Source organism: Carassius auratus, chromosome 4, assembly GCF_003368295.1.
Source record: "Carassius auratus strain Wakin chromosome 4, ASM336829v1, whole genome shotgun sequence".
Lineage (NCBI taxonomy): Eukaryota > Metazoa > Chordata > Actinopteri > Cypriniformes > Cyprinidae > Carassius > Carassius auratus.
The window spans coordinates 7,721,671-7,738,432 of NC_039246.1; the positions used below are offsets into that span (position 1 = coordinate 7,721,671).

Sequence of the window (16,762 nt, forward strand, 5' to 3'; positions counted from 1 at the left end):
TTTATTATTTATTTATTTTTTAAATTAATGTATTTGTTATTTATTTATTTGTTTGTTTGTGTTTGTGTGCGTGTTTATAAATGTATTTGTTTGTTTGTTTATTTGTTTGATTTGGGCGATATTGATGATTGATGCAACATGTTTGTATTATAATACTAAAAAATAATCATTACAGGACAATAATGTGAAGCTGGTTAATCAAATAATTCATCCTGGTTAAAACACAACAAATGTACTGGGCAACTGAGTTTGAACTGGCTTAAAGCCCAAAGTATACTTAGTTTTTGTATGCACACACCAGCACATAGCTTTACACAAGTAAACTTGTGCTGATTAGTGCAAAACAAATTCAGTGTGCATGTGCATTCAAATCGGTGGCCTACATGATAATCAAGTACTGTTCTGGAGTCAGAATTTGTATCATGCACACTGTACGTAGTCCCTCACGAATGCCTTAACATTATGTATACTTTGGGGTTAAGGTAGACAAATGCCCAAAACCTCTCTTTACTTATCAAACCAGTCCAGGTTCTTTCAACAGGAATATCAGCAGCCAGTGTTGTTCTTTTCTGCAGGTGTTCATTATTTTAGCTGCTATTTACAGTTAATCCCAAACTATATTCCCACGTCAAGGCCTGAGGCTTCCTTTCTGAGCTGTTACCTCTGTGTTCATATCTTTAGAAAAGCTATTTCTTAAAAAACTGGTATCATATTTACACATCCTCCCTCCCTTGCCTGTCTATGCTCCCATTTTATCACACCACCTTTGAGTAATCATATAAGCATCTGTCACACTTCCTTAGTTCCTCTGTCGCATCCCTCCCCTTCCTCCCCCCGTAAAATGACATGGCGGGAAAGCATAACAGGTCCACTGTACTGTGACTGTTCTTTAATTAAAAGCCCATGCTTCTCCCTGGGTATTAAAACAGCTGCGCCTCTGACGAACCGATTCCCTCGCTCCTCTCAGCGCGTCTGATTGCTGCTTGGCCGCGGCGGTGATTAAAGCGTGATGGCCGTCCCAGCTGACCAATGCTAAATCCACTACATTATTTACAACAACATATGCCAAAGCAAAGTGTCTGAAACTAAGCTGAAAATGAAAAACATCTTTCTAAAGCATATTTAGCTTTTCCTAGTGGATTTTACCCATACTGAAAGCTATGTTGGACCACACTGGCCGATATAATATTAATGATTATATTGATAATTAACGTTAGTTCTTAGTTTATTAACTAATGTTAACAGAAGAAACTTTTATCACAGGTATCTCACACACTGGATGCATCTCATTTAATTCAAGTGGCATTTTAACACTTTAGTTTAATTAATCACCAAACGGAACATAAATTTACTTCAAGAATGAACAGTGTCGCATAAATGAGTCTGAAGATCTGTTTTTTTTAATACGGCAAATGGAAAGAGAAAGCGCAATCTATATTAAATATTATATGAAGCATAAAGACTTTATTAGATAAGATAACCACTTTGCTGAAAAAATAAACAATACACAATTTTATAGCCTAGTGTGCAGTCATTATGTAAATTAACAATGATTTGGGACAAAAATAATGTCATTCAATGGAAAACTATGCGAATGGTGCACTGTGGCGTGGCAGGATTTAAATCTGTCGGCTGCATTTAAATCCGCATTTGAAGTTTTTCGTTCTGTGCACAACCTTGCGTGTCAAAAAAAAACAAAAAACTACACGTTCTGTCAGTGACTTCCACTTCTCTCACATTGTATAACGAAATCAGAACCTTCTCAGCTGCTCCGCCAATAGATGCAACACAGAAAACTATCGGCATGGGTTTTTCAGGCAATCAACTATCGGTGCCGATTAATCGGCAAAACCGATACATCGGTCGACCTCTGTGTAATATAGATATAATGAAATCAATAATTTCCATTACATATGCGTTTTCTGGTAATGCACAGTTTATAATTTAAAGACACATATTTGAGCTGATATTTAAGTCTATTTAGTGATATTATAGTTGTTATTGATCATTGGTCTGGAAAATGAAGGCTTGTTGAGAATGATGTGTTTATTTCTGACTGTTATGAAATACAGTAATGGCTTGTACCTCTGATTGTGTTGAAAACATACAGACTGCCCAGTCTGAGCACTTGCCAATTATTTAGGGAGGCAGCCCGGATGCTGTCTGGGAGAGGGAGAAGGAGAGTGGGTGGGTGTGAACTGCCGGGAATGTCACGTTTTCCTCAGTGCCTTTTACACAGGGATTCCTAACATGTGACAAGCAACATCTCACCCGCGCTTTCACTTCCAGATTTGATGTCTCTCACTCTGGCACCCCTCAATCTAGCTCCGAGGGGCTGCATCTGTCTGTATACTGTCAGCAGATGAAATAGATGACGGTTGCACAGAGAGCTCTATTATCCTCCTACTCCCTCTTGCCCTGTTATTTACACTCTGACTGGAGTTCCCGCTGCACTTTTGATGCCACCCATGAACTTCGGGGTTAGAAACCTTTAGCAGTGTTGCTCAATCTATCTGCAGTTTATTTGGTGATGCTTAAGAAAACTTAACATAAAACAGGTTATATAAGGGGTGCACCAATACTAGCCTGATACTGAGCTCCTGTTCTCGTGCTGGTACTCATTAAAATGCCCCCATACCAAACGCCATACCACACAGCATGTGATAAGTGCCATATTCAGACAAAGAAACGCAGACATCAGAACAATAGACAGCAGAATGGAGTTATTAGAGATTAAGGTGTACGTAGGATATCTGTGCAATGAATATAATGTTAAACATTCAGTATTAACGCCTGTATAGCTGACGTGCGCAAACTGATGAAGAACGCTGAGCTTGTCGATTGAATACATATTTCATCAACATATGTCAAAAACAAGTAAGTAAAACAATGCACAAGTTACTTAACGGTAGAGCGAGAGAGAGAGAGAGCACGCTTGCGCACTTCTGTTGTGTGATCTTCGATGTTCACTCACTTAGCACACACATTTGGATTAAAACTAAATCGTAAAAAAAAAAAGACAATTTATAGGGGCATTCACTATAAACATCATTTATTTTCTACCGTAGGCATACATGACTTTCTGGCGAAAGTGAATATAACAGCCTGTGTGTAATGTGCTCGGCAGTACATTACTACTGTCCCTCTCGTCCTGCAACTTTACAAAGACATGCACGCATTGTGCATGTTTTGCTTGCTTGAGTGTTTCTGCATTCTATGAGTGGCTTTGGAATATAAATCGCAGCACGTTTCAGATAAAAAAAACAAAAACCAAAAGTTCTATTTGTAAAAAGTATCACAGGAGATTTATAACGAGTGTTTCCCTGCATCATTACAGCAAAGCCCATCACTACAGTACTAAGTCGCTGCAATGGATCAGCTTTTAATGCTATTAAATTACAGATGATGAACCATAGAGCAAAAAAATGAACAAAGAAAGTTACAAAAACTTGTAAAATATATTTTAAGAGGCATAATTAAGTGTGAAAATAGCCAAAGTATATACAGTTAAACGAAAAAATTATTCAGAGACCAGATATTCATTTTTATATATTTTTTTTTACTAGTGGGTGCAAGACACTGTAGTTCATTTATGTAAATGAGGATAGCAAAATTAAGTCAAAATTATCAAACTGTGTCAAATTATACCCAAAAACTCTTCAAACAGTGGACCACCAATAAAACTGATACAAATTTTGGACCAAAAATTATTCAGACCAAGTCTGGGGAGAAAATTGAAGTTCAGGTTTGCATGAAGCTGGATGACAAGCATGCCCAGGAGCCTACAGACAGTCATAAAGGCTAAGGGTTGCCCGACTAAGTACTGATAGTTGTGTAAATACTGTCATACCAACAGCTGTCTGAATAATTTTTGGTTGATCGTAATCCATTACATTACTTTCTATCAAAAATATCTAAAATTATCAATATTAATTTGTTCTGACACAGTTTAACTATGAGTTCTTGTCATATAACCAGCTAACATTATACATGCTCTTTTGGTTTCTGTACCCAATATTTTTTTTTAAATTACAAATGCAAATAAAAATATCAGTATCGGTACTCGGTATCGGCAAGTACCAAAAATAAAAGTATCGGTATTGGGCGAGTACTGGAAAAAGTGGTATCAGTGCATCCCTTGAATTTATTTTTAGAGAATAAACTGTCATAATGTGAAAAAGGTTGAAGGTGTCTGAATAAATATTGGTTTGGCTGTATCTATTTAATAAATGAAGTCAACCAGCTAGCATTATGCATACTCTTTTGGTTTCTGTACCCAATATTAAAAAAAATTACAAATTCAACAAAAATATCGGTATCAGTACTCTGTATCAGTATATATTTAGATCAAGAAACATTAGAGGATATTAAAAGACTTTAGTGAAGGATCCCAGTACAGCCCCCAAATTACTAATTATTAGTTGTATTTTATAAATTAATTGTAATTATAAATCTTTACCAATCTTTACTATCTTTCAAGCCATTAGGTTTTACCCCTGTGTGAGAAAATAGTTTTTAATCATTTAAAATGTAATACAGTTTAGTATGGTCACTTTTTCTTTTATAGCCTATATTTAAAAAAACAAAACAAGCCAGAATAAGTATGGTGCTTAATATTTAAATAAATACTTTCATTGCATTTATTGACAGTGTGAGCAAATGAACAGGGCTGTTAATGAATACATTATTAATAAATTCCCTCTCATTATTCAGTCTCCCTGTCTTATCTTCTCGTTCTCTTTGCCCGTCTGTCTCTCTCTCGCCGTCTTGTCCTTGAGGTCTTTCCCCTCCGTCAGCTTGCCAGGAACATTCACCCACACACTGGAAATTACAGCTGAGAGAAAGAGCTGTTTTTTTTATGCATTCATCGTCCTTTCCACTGAAAACTCCTTGAAGCATGTGTCAATTTTATTAGCATGTCAGGTGGAAGCCCTTATCGAGCGCGCTGGACCCTGCAAGCTCTGGAAACCCAACGTGATGTTACCCCATGTGTGCAGCTGCCCGGAATCACAGATTAACAGGAGCATTCTGGGTTATTTTCACTTCGATGTATCTGTTTATTCTGACATGTAAAAATGAGCAGGAAAAGTGTGGAGCCTAGCAAGATTTTGTTAAAGCACTCACATGAGCACTTCAGTCAGAAAATGATCTGTTAAACTCGATGTAATGTCTATAAAAAATCTTCTCTTGGTGGAGGAAGTGGGTAGTTTTTAATCTTTTTGACTCCAAGGCTCAACAACACAATAATTACACATTTCAGAAATTATAAAGAGGTGAATGATCTTCAAGGTTCCCGCTCGTTTAAGTGAATGAATTCACATGAACTTCAGTCAATTGTGATTAAGATTAACGATAATAATTTTTTGTTGTTGTAATATTTCACAACTTTTAATTAATTTAACAATTCTACCTGATAAATGGACTGCTAGCATACTTCATATTGCCTAACATATTTCATGTAATATGAAATGATAATTGTTTCCGACAGCGGTATGCATTTGACTCATGTATGCATACTCATTTGAAACAAGTAAACAGAAGGTCAAGTTGGGCGCTTTGTATTATGGTATACGTTATGCTCTGGCTTTATACACATTTTGTCTAATGTAGACGAGTCTACAGATACCTGTATTTAATTCACAGAGAAAATTTGCTGACCATGCATACAAAATACAAGAAATAATATGTCTGCATGTGATATTATGGATAGTATGTGATGCTTATTTTTTAATTTAAAATTTAATTACATTTTATTTATTTTTATTTTATTTTGTATTATTATTTTTTTCTTTATTTTGCATTTGGTTCCATAGTATAGTTAAGTATATAATTTAGACAACAGGTGAGAGAGTAGAAGTACATGAGACACTAAATGGAAGCCCCTGACAATTTACAGGGATTTGTCCTGGTTCTCAAGGAATATACTAAGAATGTCCTCATAATGGAATGGCTGTGTATAAGCCCTTGATCAGAAAGACTTTATTTCTAGTCCCTCAGCACAGTCTCTTCATTCTCTTGGAATGGAAAACCTCTGCCCTAAACTCAAGATTTTATCAGAGAGGACAGGGCAGACTTTCAGAACCCAACACTGACACAATCATTTACCTCAAAACCTGCACTAATGCACAGTTACTAAAGCCCAGATGCGGAACTTCATATTTCCCCTGCTGCGCCTGCCAAGTTTACCTTGACCGTCTACCTTAATGCATCTATATTCTGGACTGTTTATACTTCCCTGTCTGTTTATGATGCAAGTTCTGTGCACCAAAACATTTTCAAACCTCATTTCTATCCCCTCACTGATACATAGGGCCAGATTTACAGATTTAGCGCAAAGCGTCTTTTAGCATTAAAATAGTACTGTAAGGATTTACTAAGGACGCACAGTGACGCACAAATTATCACTGAAAAGGTGTGAACAGTTATTTTTGGGCCTGACCTTATTGCATATGCATTTGTATGTTTCCCTTTCACATGCAAAAATGAATGGGAGAAGCATATTAAAATTAATCACGCAACACAAATTACTAACGTTTGCACTCATTAGATTACTGGTATGTGCGCCATTATTTAACGCCCAAAAAAAAGCATGTCTTAAACTATTTCGCGCCTGTGTCATAAGTAGATCACCCGTACCTGATGAGCATCAGTTTTGGTAGTTTGTGACTACACTAATCTTAGCTGTGCTTGGTATATTGCGTTCGTCAATATGTAAATGAGAAGTTGCATGCATGTTCTTTAATTTGCACGTTGTCAATAAATCACCCACATAAATTTCCACATCCATCGGCGCTGTTTTGGAATTGCGCTCTCAAGCTACTTTGTCCTGTTTAGTAAATCTTGCCCTTGAATTAAACAGTATACTGTACCTTTACGACTATTATAGCATATGTATATATCTGCATATGCTACTTCACTCTTCTCTGGTCAGTTGTGGTCGTTTTATTGAGAACAATATTTTGGTGGTTCATTCTCTTGTTAACTAGATTTTCAGTGGCTGTCAATTTTCATTAGTTTGTCATAATTAGTTTGCGAAGGCCATGCCACATCTTCTATTAGCTATTAACGTAACTCTGGAGACGAGACTGGGGTCAACTGTAACAGAAGGGCAATTGTAGTGCTCTAATTTATTCTATTATTTCTTTAATCATGAACAAGCTATTGTGATGACACTTATTCAGCATATGCTCAGTAAAGCAGTATTTTGAAGTCGAAAAATGTCGTTTCTGGATGACATTATTACTAGCTTTCTTCATCTGACCAAAATTTCATAATCTTTTCGTTTTAATGGATATTTACATATTTTATCTGTAAGATGTTGGCTAACATTAATTACATGAACACAAAGGATCTTGGCATTATGAAAAAAAAAATGTATGCATACTTATAACTCTTTGTTTCTTTCTTTTTTACAGAAACCTTCTTGACAGAGACACATTTTCCAAATCAGATCCAAGTAAGAATATCTTTCTTCTGCCTTGTTGCTCAAATGCATACTGTACCATGAAATATGCTTATCAAACCCTGAAAAATATTCAAAATATTCTCATGCCATAGTTTACTATGACCACGTATATGACCGTACGATCAGCTGCTTTCAGCCTTGTTAAGAGGGGACATTCTTCACTGTCTGAAAGCTTACACAATCACATGACTCATTGCTTTCTGTTTGCGATTTCTCGCGCTGATTGTGTGAAGTAAAGCCTCCGAGCTTCAGCTTTGAATGTGGCACGGGCCTCAGATATAGACACACTGTGGGCGGCCTGCTTATCGTAATATTTGCCTCTAACTCCACAAAGTCTTTTTGAGAAGAAAATATAAATGTCACACATTTGGCCTCAGATATCAGAGTAATTTAAATTCAAAATATAGGCAAGTAGATCCACCTGAGAGATTATATGTGATCCTGGACCATAAAACCAGTCTTTAGTCGTTGGGGTAAATTTTAGCAATAGCCAAAAAAAAAAAAAAAAAACATTGTATGGGTCAAAATTATTGATTTTCCTTTTATGCCAAAATACATATTATTAGGATATTAAGTAAAGATAATTTTCCATGAAGATATTTTGTACATTTACTGCCGTAAATATATCAAAACGTAATTTTTGATTAGTAATATGCATTGCTAAGAATTCATTTGGACAACTTCAAAGGTGACTTTCTCAGTATTTAGATTTTTTTTGCACCCTCAGAATCCAGATTTTCTGGTAGCCAATGTTGATATTTCAGATCACTAAAACAAACACGGCTCTACCTCAAAAGGGTCTCTCCCAGACAATGATTATGATGGAATCTGCTGTATATTATCTTACTTTTCGGACACACTTTGGGAGCCGACACTTGAAACAGATTTAGATGCTCCAAGCTTATAGGGTGTGGATATGAATGTGTCATTATCATATAGGTAGCTGAAGGGACCGACAATACTATTGCAGATGAACAAACAAGTGAAAATGACATAGAGCATATTCAAGCAAAAGGCAGTGTATATTAATTCTGTGCAAAAGCAAAACCAATGTTACTCACCTATTGAGAAGAAACAAAGCAACCATGGCATCCGATCGCAGGCCTTCCCGCTCCTTGAGTTCTCTCCAGCGTTAAAAAGCTGATCTGAAATTTACACGGTTCCTACTTCTTGCCATTTTGTAAGCCTTATTTTGATCTGCAGACATTTTCCTTTTGATTTTTATTCGCCATCTCTATCTTTCTCTCGTTGCTCAGCTTGGCTCATTTTCATCCTGTGCACTGAGCGCTCTCTCCTCCAAATCATGAGTAGACACGCCTCTTACTGTTGATTGGCTACAAGTTTTTTTTGGTACTTGGCCCGTTTTCTAAGGCATTTTTGAAAAGTGTTTGAAGTGTTTTATAAGAATTCATATTTATTCATTTATATTTTTGAGTTGTAATGGCTTAGCTACTCTAATACTTTTTGCATAAGTAGAATACACAGTCACTTATTCATTTATGTGTTTGTTTAGGCACTCACTCATTCAGTTGTGCTTTTACTCATTCAAATTTCCAATGATAAACACATTTTCACTCATTAATATATTCATTTACACTAGGGCTGGGCGATATGGCCAAAAAAAATCTCCGATTTAATTTTTTTAAATTCGATTTCCGATTTTTTTCCGATTTCCCCCCCTACTTAAGGAAAGCAATAAGTACAAACAGCAGACAACTTAAAGCAAATTTTGCTTTTATTTAAACAAAAGTAGGGCTGCTCCTATAACGATCGGCCGATCGTTAATGCGCATCTCGTCAGTAAAGCCGGTTCTCTAATCAGCGGTAAATTCCATCAGGTGCGTGATTTCACATAGAGCAGCTGTTACAGAGCCATTGTTAACAGAGAAAATGTGCAAATAAATGCTGAAAATGAAGTGGATTTGCCATACGAGCATACACGATTTCCATACGATTGAAAAAGATCGCATGCGAACTCGTACGACAGCAAAAATCGCACCGTGTATCCCCACCTTTACTTAACCACTTCTCGTTGACATCACTTATTCTTTTACTAACACTTTATAATTTCTTCATTTTCATTCACTCACTCTTTATCTATCACTAGCTTATACACTCACTCAATTCCTTTCTTGTTCATTTAATCATTACTGAACCTTGCATTCAGGGCGTGTCCAAATCCACTTTTGCTGTTTTAATGACGGAAAAACAGTCTGTGCGCCGGGGCGCATTTTTGGAATGGGTTGTCCCTATTAACTGTGGACCCGCCCAGAGGTGCATTTTCTACCAAGGCGCTCTTTAAATAACAAAAAAAATATTGTGCCATTGACTTTAGACCAGGTTTGAGTTGATCTGTGGCGCAGTCTATTTTCAGCTCCTTAAAATAGCAATGCGCCTGAACACACCTCTGTTTTAGACCAGCACGCCCATGGGCGCACAAATTGGTGCAAATGCATTTGCTAATTAAACGACGTGGCGTTGGACAGGAAAATGAGAACGGTGCCGGACTGAAACTAGCAAACACACTTGCGCTGCGCCTTGCGTCGCCTTGCGCCGATTGTATTATAGGGCCCATTGAATCACTTAATCATTGACTCTTCATTGACATCACTTATTCATTCATCCATTTGTTTATAGTCCCACTCACTCACTTGTTTGTATTCTTTCATTCATCCCTTCAGTCACTCTTCAATTAATTCACTTGCTCAACATTGACCAAATCACTCACATTCGTTTATTTACTTATTTGTCTTACTTATTCACACATTCATTCACTCATTCATGTTTTAGTCATTTACTTTCTCATCCATTCACACATGATGTGCTTTCGTTCATTACCTCAATTATTTACTCTTTCTCAATCATTCACAAACATATTTATCATTTACTCACTTTTTTTACTAATTTCTTTATTGACTTGTTTAGTCTTTATTGACTCGTTTTCTGAATTCATACAGACTTTATTGTACTTTATTACTACAGTATATTCATTCAATTCTGACACTCAGTCTTTGAAAACACTTTACATTTATTGATCAGGTGCGTTTATTCACAAACAGGAGGCAGACTGAGTCACTGAAAGAACTGTTTTCAAGAACAATACGCACTGAAAGTCTTTGAGGCTTTATTTTATGCCACGTGTGTGCGACAGTAGTGAACAGGAAAAGGGAACAATGAACAGCTCATCACTCTGCTATTATTGTCATGATCTGTATTGATTTCTGTACTGTTGCTTGTTCTTGTCTTTACTGTCCTGCTTCCCTTTATTTCTTGCCTGCTCTTTTCTTTCCTTTCAGATTCTTTGTCCAGTTTTGCTTTCATGCATTGCAGTAGCTATGCCTGAGTTTTTGTAAGTGTCTTTTTATTTTCATATTATTGCCATTTGTTTACTGGTCCTGTTCTTGATCAGCCCATCTAAACAGATGCCGGCTCTTCCCAGGGCCGCTGACAGGGTCCTTGCATTCATGCAAGCAGGCACTTGTGCTGAGCATCCATCTTAATTATGTTGAGTACTGTTGGCCCAGTCTCTTAGTGTTAAAATTTATCCACATAGAAAAATGTGTATGCACACTCACGCCTTTGATAACTGTGCACATTGTTTTGTCTGACTGTACATCTACAGACAGCGCACAGCACTACGTTATATTTGTCCAGGGCCATCACTAGTGGGGAGAAATTTGGTGACGATTATAGGGGCCCATGGCTGAGGGGCACCCCCTGGCAATTTCTACCGACTGCCCGAGACCAACATAAGAAGACGACCTTGTGCATCGTCACGAAAGCTTATCAATTGCACATGTTTTAAGTCTTGCCAATTTAAACATTCAAAACAGTGCATTCAAACACAAGACACAGAAAAACTAAACTGAGAGTTTGTGCGCTGAGTTTGTTGCGTACACAGAGAGCCGTGAAACCACCGAACCTAGCCCTTCTTCGCTTCATCCCATGCCTGAACGAACAAATACACCTTACCAGTTTAAACATACAAACACAAAAATACATGAAAAAAACATGCGTCTCACAGTCCTTGAACACCGAATTGAGTTTGGTCACTTCTTGCTCTTGAAACTCATACACAAACTCGTCTTTGCGAGTATCCTCTCAAAAATGGCCAGTTATGTCTTAATTAAAGTAAACAGTTGAGAAAAAAATCTGATGTCTGTCTTATTGGATGTATTATCTCTTAAAGTGGCCACGCCTAATTTACTAGCTGCTGTCAGTGTCCTTAATGTTAATCCAGTAAATTAAATCGGAGAAAATCATTTACTGCTCTTTACTGAATTACTTTGTAGTTTTAACAAGAATTAATCTTAAATAATGTTTAATTTTTACACTGAAGACTATGCAATGCTATTTATATTTGATTATTCAGTTTCTGTATCTGGACACCTACAACCTTTAAAAATGTTTCTCTTGGTTACATTTGTTCATTTGTGCTATTTACACAATTTCAAACAGGGCCCATAGGTACAACCTGCAAACCCCAGCTACGACCCTGTATTTGTCCCATATTGTCATTAATATACATACTGACTTCAGCTTGGACAACTAAATAAATAGATTGCTATTGTTATGAACTTAAAGCAAAATGTTATTGATCGTGTAAAAAACATAAACTTTGAAGCCTATGATGATTGATGGACTAGCATTACTCAACAATACTTAATATCTTCCAGCAACACTACAGTCAATGAAGGTAAAATATTAAAAAACAAAAATAGTTCATTTAAATGGAACCGGAATCTCAACCTGAAAATGTGTATAATGTAATAAATGTTGAAATTTGACATTGCCAACCTTTAAATTAAATTGACAGTAAGTAATAAACAGTATTGAGCATTGAGTAGTTGAGTATTGGCATTTTTCCTTGCCATCTTTTTTGTAAATAGTTGTTAAATGATTTTAATGGAACCGGAATCGGAACCGTTAGGTGGAACTGGAAAATTTCTAACGATTCCCAACATTAGTCATTATGTAGGCCTTTACACACACACCAAAAGAGTAGGAAAGGGTTCATTAAAGCTTGGGCTCCGAAGTGCTTGTGCCTGAAGCATGCGGTCACTGATTTATAATACTCCAAATTCATTAACATAAGAACAAGGTTAAGAAATGTGTCTGCGTGAGAAGTTTTCCTGTACGAAAAATTCACACTATTGAGAGTTCTGTATGTATTTTGAATGCTCTATAGAAAATATCTATTATCTATCATACTTACAGGTTGTGATTTTGAAAGCAGCAAACGTTTTGTGAATCACGCGTTGAACTCCCCGAGTTACTTTATTTTTCGTGCACTTCACATACAGCTACTTTACACACTGCATGAAAGGCAATATTGGAAATGGCATAAATTACAGAGAAAGTTCACCTAAAATGATTTTGTTTTGGTGTATTTTTCCTATTTATAGCAGAAAGGCTAATTTTCCTATTTTCAATGTATTGCAACTTTAAAATTTTCCCTCACATAAATTAATCTTAAGCCTTTGGAAGATTTGAAAGTTCAGTTGAAAAATTCAAGATTTGAATCCTGTTCATACAGATTATTTGTATGATGTTTTATAACTATTGTTTTGAGCCTTTTGGAGTTTGACAACCCCTGGTACCATCTACTTGCATTGAATGGAAAAGAACAGCATGATCATTTAGCTAAATAACTCCTTTAGTGTTTATTGGAAGAAAGAAAGTATTAAGGGAGTAAAAAAGATTAAATTTATTTATCAATCCATCTATCATCGGTTAGGTGGCACATCAAGATATTGCCATATTAAAAGGAATAGTTCACCCATAAATAAAAATTCTGTCATCATTTACTCACCCTCATGTTATTCAGAAATATCTGTTTTTGTGACCGAAATGAATAGAGGTTTGGATACTGGCTGGTTTACACCAGCTTTGTAACTCATCCAGTGTCTAAGCTGTTTCTCTGCAAACACTGTAGAGTAGACCTCAAGATTGCACCCTACACAAAGTGCGTCTGAGTTAAGAGTGTCACGGGTCTTCTGGCATTTAAAAGAAAATAATTCTCCGCCTTTGTGTAACACAGGCTCTCTTTCTCTTTGCTCTCCACAGTCTGTGTGCTGTACACCCAAGGCATTGGCAACAAAGAGTGGCGAGAGGTAAGCGGAACAATCTGGCCCAGGCGTGTCGACCCCTTGAAGGGCCCGGCAGACCCTTGGTCTCATAAATATTCATACATGTAAATATGGGCTTGGAACATTCTCAGAATAGTAATGTCAATTATTTTTGTCGCTCTTATTTTTTTCTGTCTCTATCAGTTGTTCATATTTTTTGCCTTCCGAGCTAATCAGAGGAAATATCATGCTCTCTAAAGCACCATTAAGAGGGCCATGTATTTAATAACTTCAATCACTAGCTGGTGAAATATGATAAGCCACACAGGGAATGTAATAACTTTCTCACCCACGCTCGTATCAAGCTTTTCAAGTCGGCTCATTAAAACGTTAAGTCCCCTTCACATCGCATCAAGGCTTCAACGCACCTCTCAACACTGTCATACGCCTCTTTGACCTCCATATTAAAGATGTTGAAGGAAGCAGGAATGTGGGAGGTGTGCACAGTAAAGAGGGACTTGCATTCACACTTAGAACATAAAAAAGGACTCATCAAATTTAGATTTATGACATAAATTAGAACTGGTTCAAAGTATATGTATAGGATCAGTCGTTCATTATAAATGGCGTTTTAAATTTTTTCAGATTTAGAAATCATACTTTTAAAATTGATATATATTCATTCTTTCTAAGACTGAGAAAACCCTGCATTTTTATTCATGTATTTCTCTGAAGAAAAAACTGTTCTTAAGAAATATCTTGAACAGACCACTTTATTGTGTTTTCATCTCTAGATTTAATTTCAATGGTAAAATGTTGATGTGAATAACTTCAGCTGAGCTTTTTTTCTTTCAGTTTGGGCGGACGGAGGTTATTGATAACACTTTGAACCCGGATTTTGTGCGGAAATTTATATTGGACTACTTCTTTGAAGAAAGACAGAACTTAAAGTTTGATCTGTGAGTACCAATAGATATTCCTGTACCTTCAGCTACATTTACACAAGCTTTCAGTTTCACCACTTTTACACTGTAACTGCTCGGGGTCCACAGAGTTTTGACTCTTTTATGTATAAGAAACTGTACTTATTAATAAAAGAAAAGACTTCTTATTCTTGATATCGCGTATTGACATACAGTATATTAGTTTTTCACTGTGCCTATGTTTGAATAAGAAAAGAGTGAAAGTGTAAAGGTTGTGCAGGTTTGTTGATTAGTTGTTTACATTCATTCGGCAGATGCGTTTATCCATTCATTTTATTAGCCCTTGTAAAAAAATAAGTACATTTTAGAGTACTTAAAAAAAAAAGTGTATTATGAAAACAGTAGACTTTAAAAAATAATGAATTAAATACATATATTTAATTTAAAGTAAAACTAATTTGACATTTTGACACTGTTCAGAAGTGTACTTATTCTAAGTATACACAAGTGCCTTTATTTCATTAATATGTTATCGACAATTCTGGTATTATGGTTTAAATATTGGAATTTTTCTTTTTTTTATATGCACTATTTTTGGCAGGTTGTATACAATTTGGGCAGGTGGTATGTGTAATGCAATTAAATATACAGTAATTCACATATATTCAAGATTAAGAATAAATTGTGGTTGAGTACATGGACTAAAACTGAAGTTTGCTCATTTGTTTCATTTTTTTGTGTATTTACACTGTTTTCAGTTTTCAGAAGTTTTCAGCAGCCCACACCTTCAATGCACTAATTAGTTTGAAAGTTTTTAATTTTTAAAGAAAGTTTGGTGCAAATTCAGTTATTGGGTGACATAAATATTCATTTAACCCACATTAAAACTTCGTCCTTATTGGTGTAAATATGAAAGCAACTTTGATAAGAACTTGAATAGTAAGGTTATTAATAGGCACAACTTCTTTGTACATCAAACACTGGAGTCACGCTTCAACAACAGATGTGTCAGCTACTGTAAACCCAGCCATAATATAACTGTCACCCTATGTTTTGTGTGCTTTTATAAGCAGGTGTCACAACCAAAACCACTTCTCGCGAATCACACATATTGTGTGGGCAACACTCTATGGCAGGGCTATTCAAACACACCTGAGCCTGATAATCAATGTCTTTTAGATCATTAGAAAGTCACAGATAGGTGGGTTTGATCAGGGTTGGAGCTAAACTCTGCAGTGCACTGGCCCTCCAGGGCAAAATTTGACTAGCCCTGCTCTATGATGTGGCCCTTACAGTGTAGTTACAGGAAAAACTGACATTCTATTATTGTGTAAATATGGATTTTAATGTTTAGTATTTAAGGTCAACTTTCCAAGAGACTATGTAATGCACAATGTAATCTTGGTTATCGGTTGATATTCAGGTTATCTTCAAACCATGAACATTTTTAATTTAATAGCTCTTCTTAAAGTAGTCTTAACCCAGTTCCAAAATTAATCCTGATTTTACATTCTATACATTATAAACTGCTGAGCAATTTGACGTGTTATTATTGCCGACAATTATTTTATTGTGCATTAACGCAGTGTTTTTTAAATTACTATTATTATTATGAAAGCCTGTGGCTCACTGGATCTGAATACACACAGACAAGCCATGGGTGACAAGAGGGGTGAGATGTTGATCAGTACTGGCTTGGGATGGGCGTCATCATGCGTATCAACCAATTAGAGCAATTGGGATGGGCCTAAGACTGCAGGAGCACTCACATGAACGTTCCCGATGAAATTATTTAGGCTAAGCATTAACATTCACAAACAACTGTTCACTGTTATTTTTGGCAGAAAAGAATGCAACAAGCTCGTAATCACGACTTCATACGTAAGAACTAGGAAGTTACCGATATCACGTGAAGACAGCAGAGAAGCACTCTCGATAACCATAGTTGAGTACATTGGGTCTCATTCACTAAATATGCATAGGCACATATTGTTGCGTGAAATGTGCGTACGGACGTTTTCACGAATAAATCATGATTCATCAAAAACTTTCGTACTAAAATTTATTCTAAATGTACGAAAAGATTCAAGAACAACTTATACCACACGTACGCAATAATTATGTACAAATAATTATATATATATATATATATATATATATATATATATATATATATATATATATATATATATATATATATATATATATAATATTAGAGGTCCAAACAATAATCACCTGATCTATACTTATATAAACGGTGATTAATGTGTCTCATCTTGTGTTTAGAGGCATGGCACACTTAGTACT

At 36.0% G+C, this 16,762-nt stretch overlaps 1 protein-coding gene across 1 annotated transcript in view; it reads left to right on the forward strand.

The window, feature by feature from the left end:
* Nucleotides 1-16,762, forward strand: part of LOC113057826 (copine-8) — a 104,951-nt gene that overhangs the window by 27,025 nt on the left and 61,164 nt on the right. Inside the window, exons 2-4 of the mRNA XM_026225364.1 lie at nucleotides 7,416-7,456; nucleotides 13,531-13,577; nucleotides 14,388-14,491. Of these exons, the coding sequence (XP_026081149.1) occupies nucleotides 7,416-7,456; nucleotides 13,531-13,577; nucleotides 14,388-14,491 (192 nt within the window). The remainder of the gene's footprint in view (nucleotides 1-7,415; nucleotides 7,457-13,530; nucleotides 13,578-14,387; nucleotides 14,492-16,762) is intronic.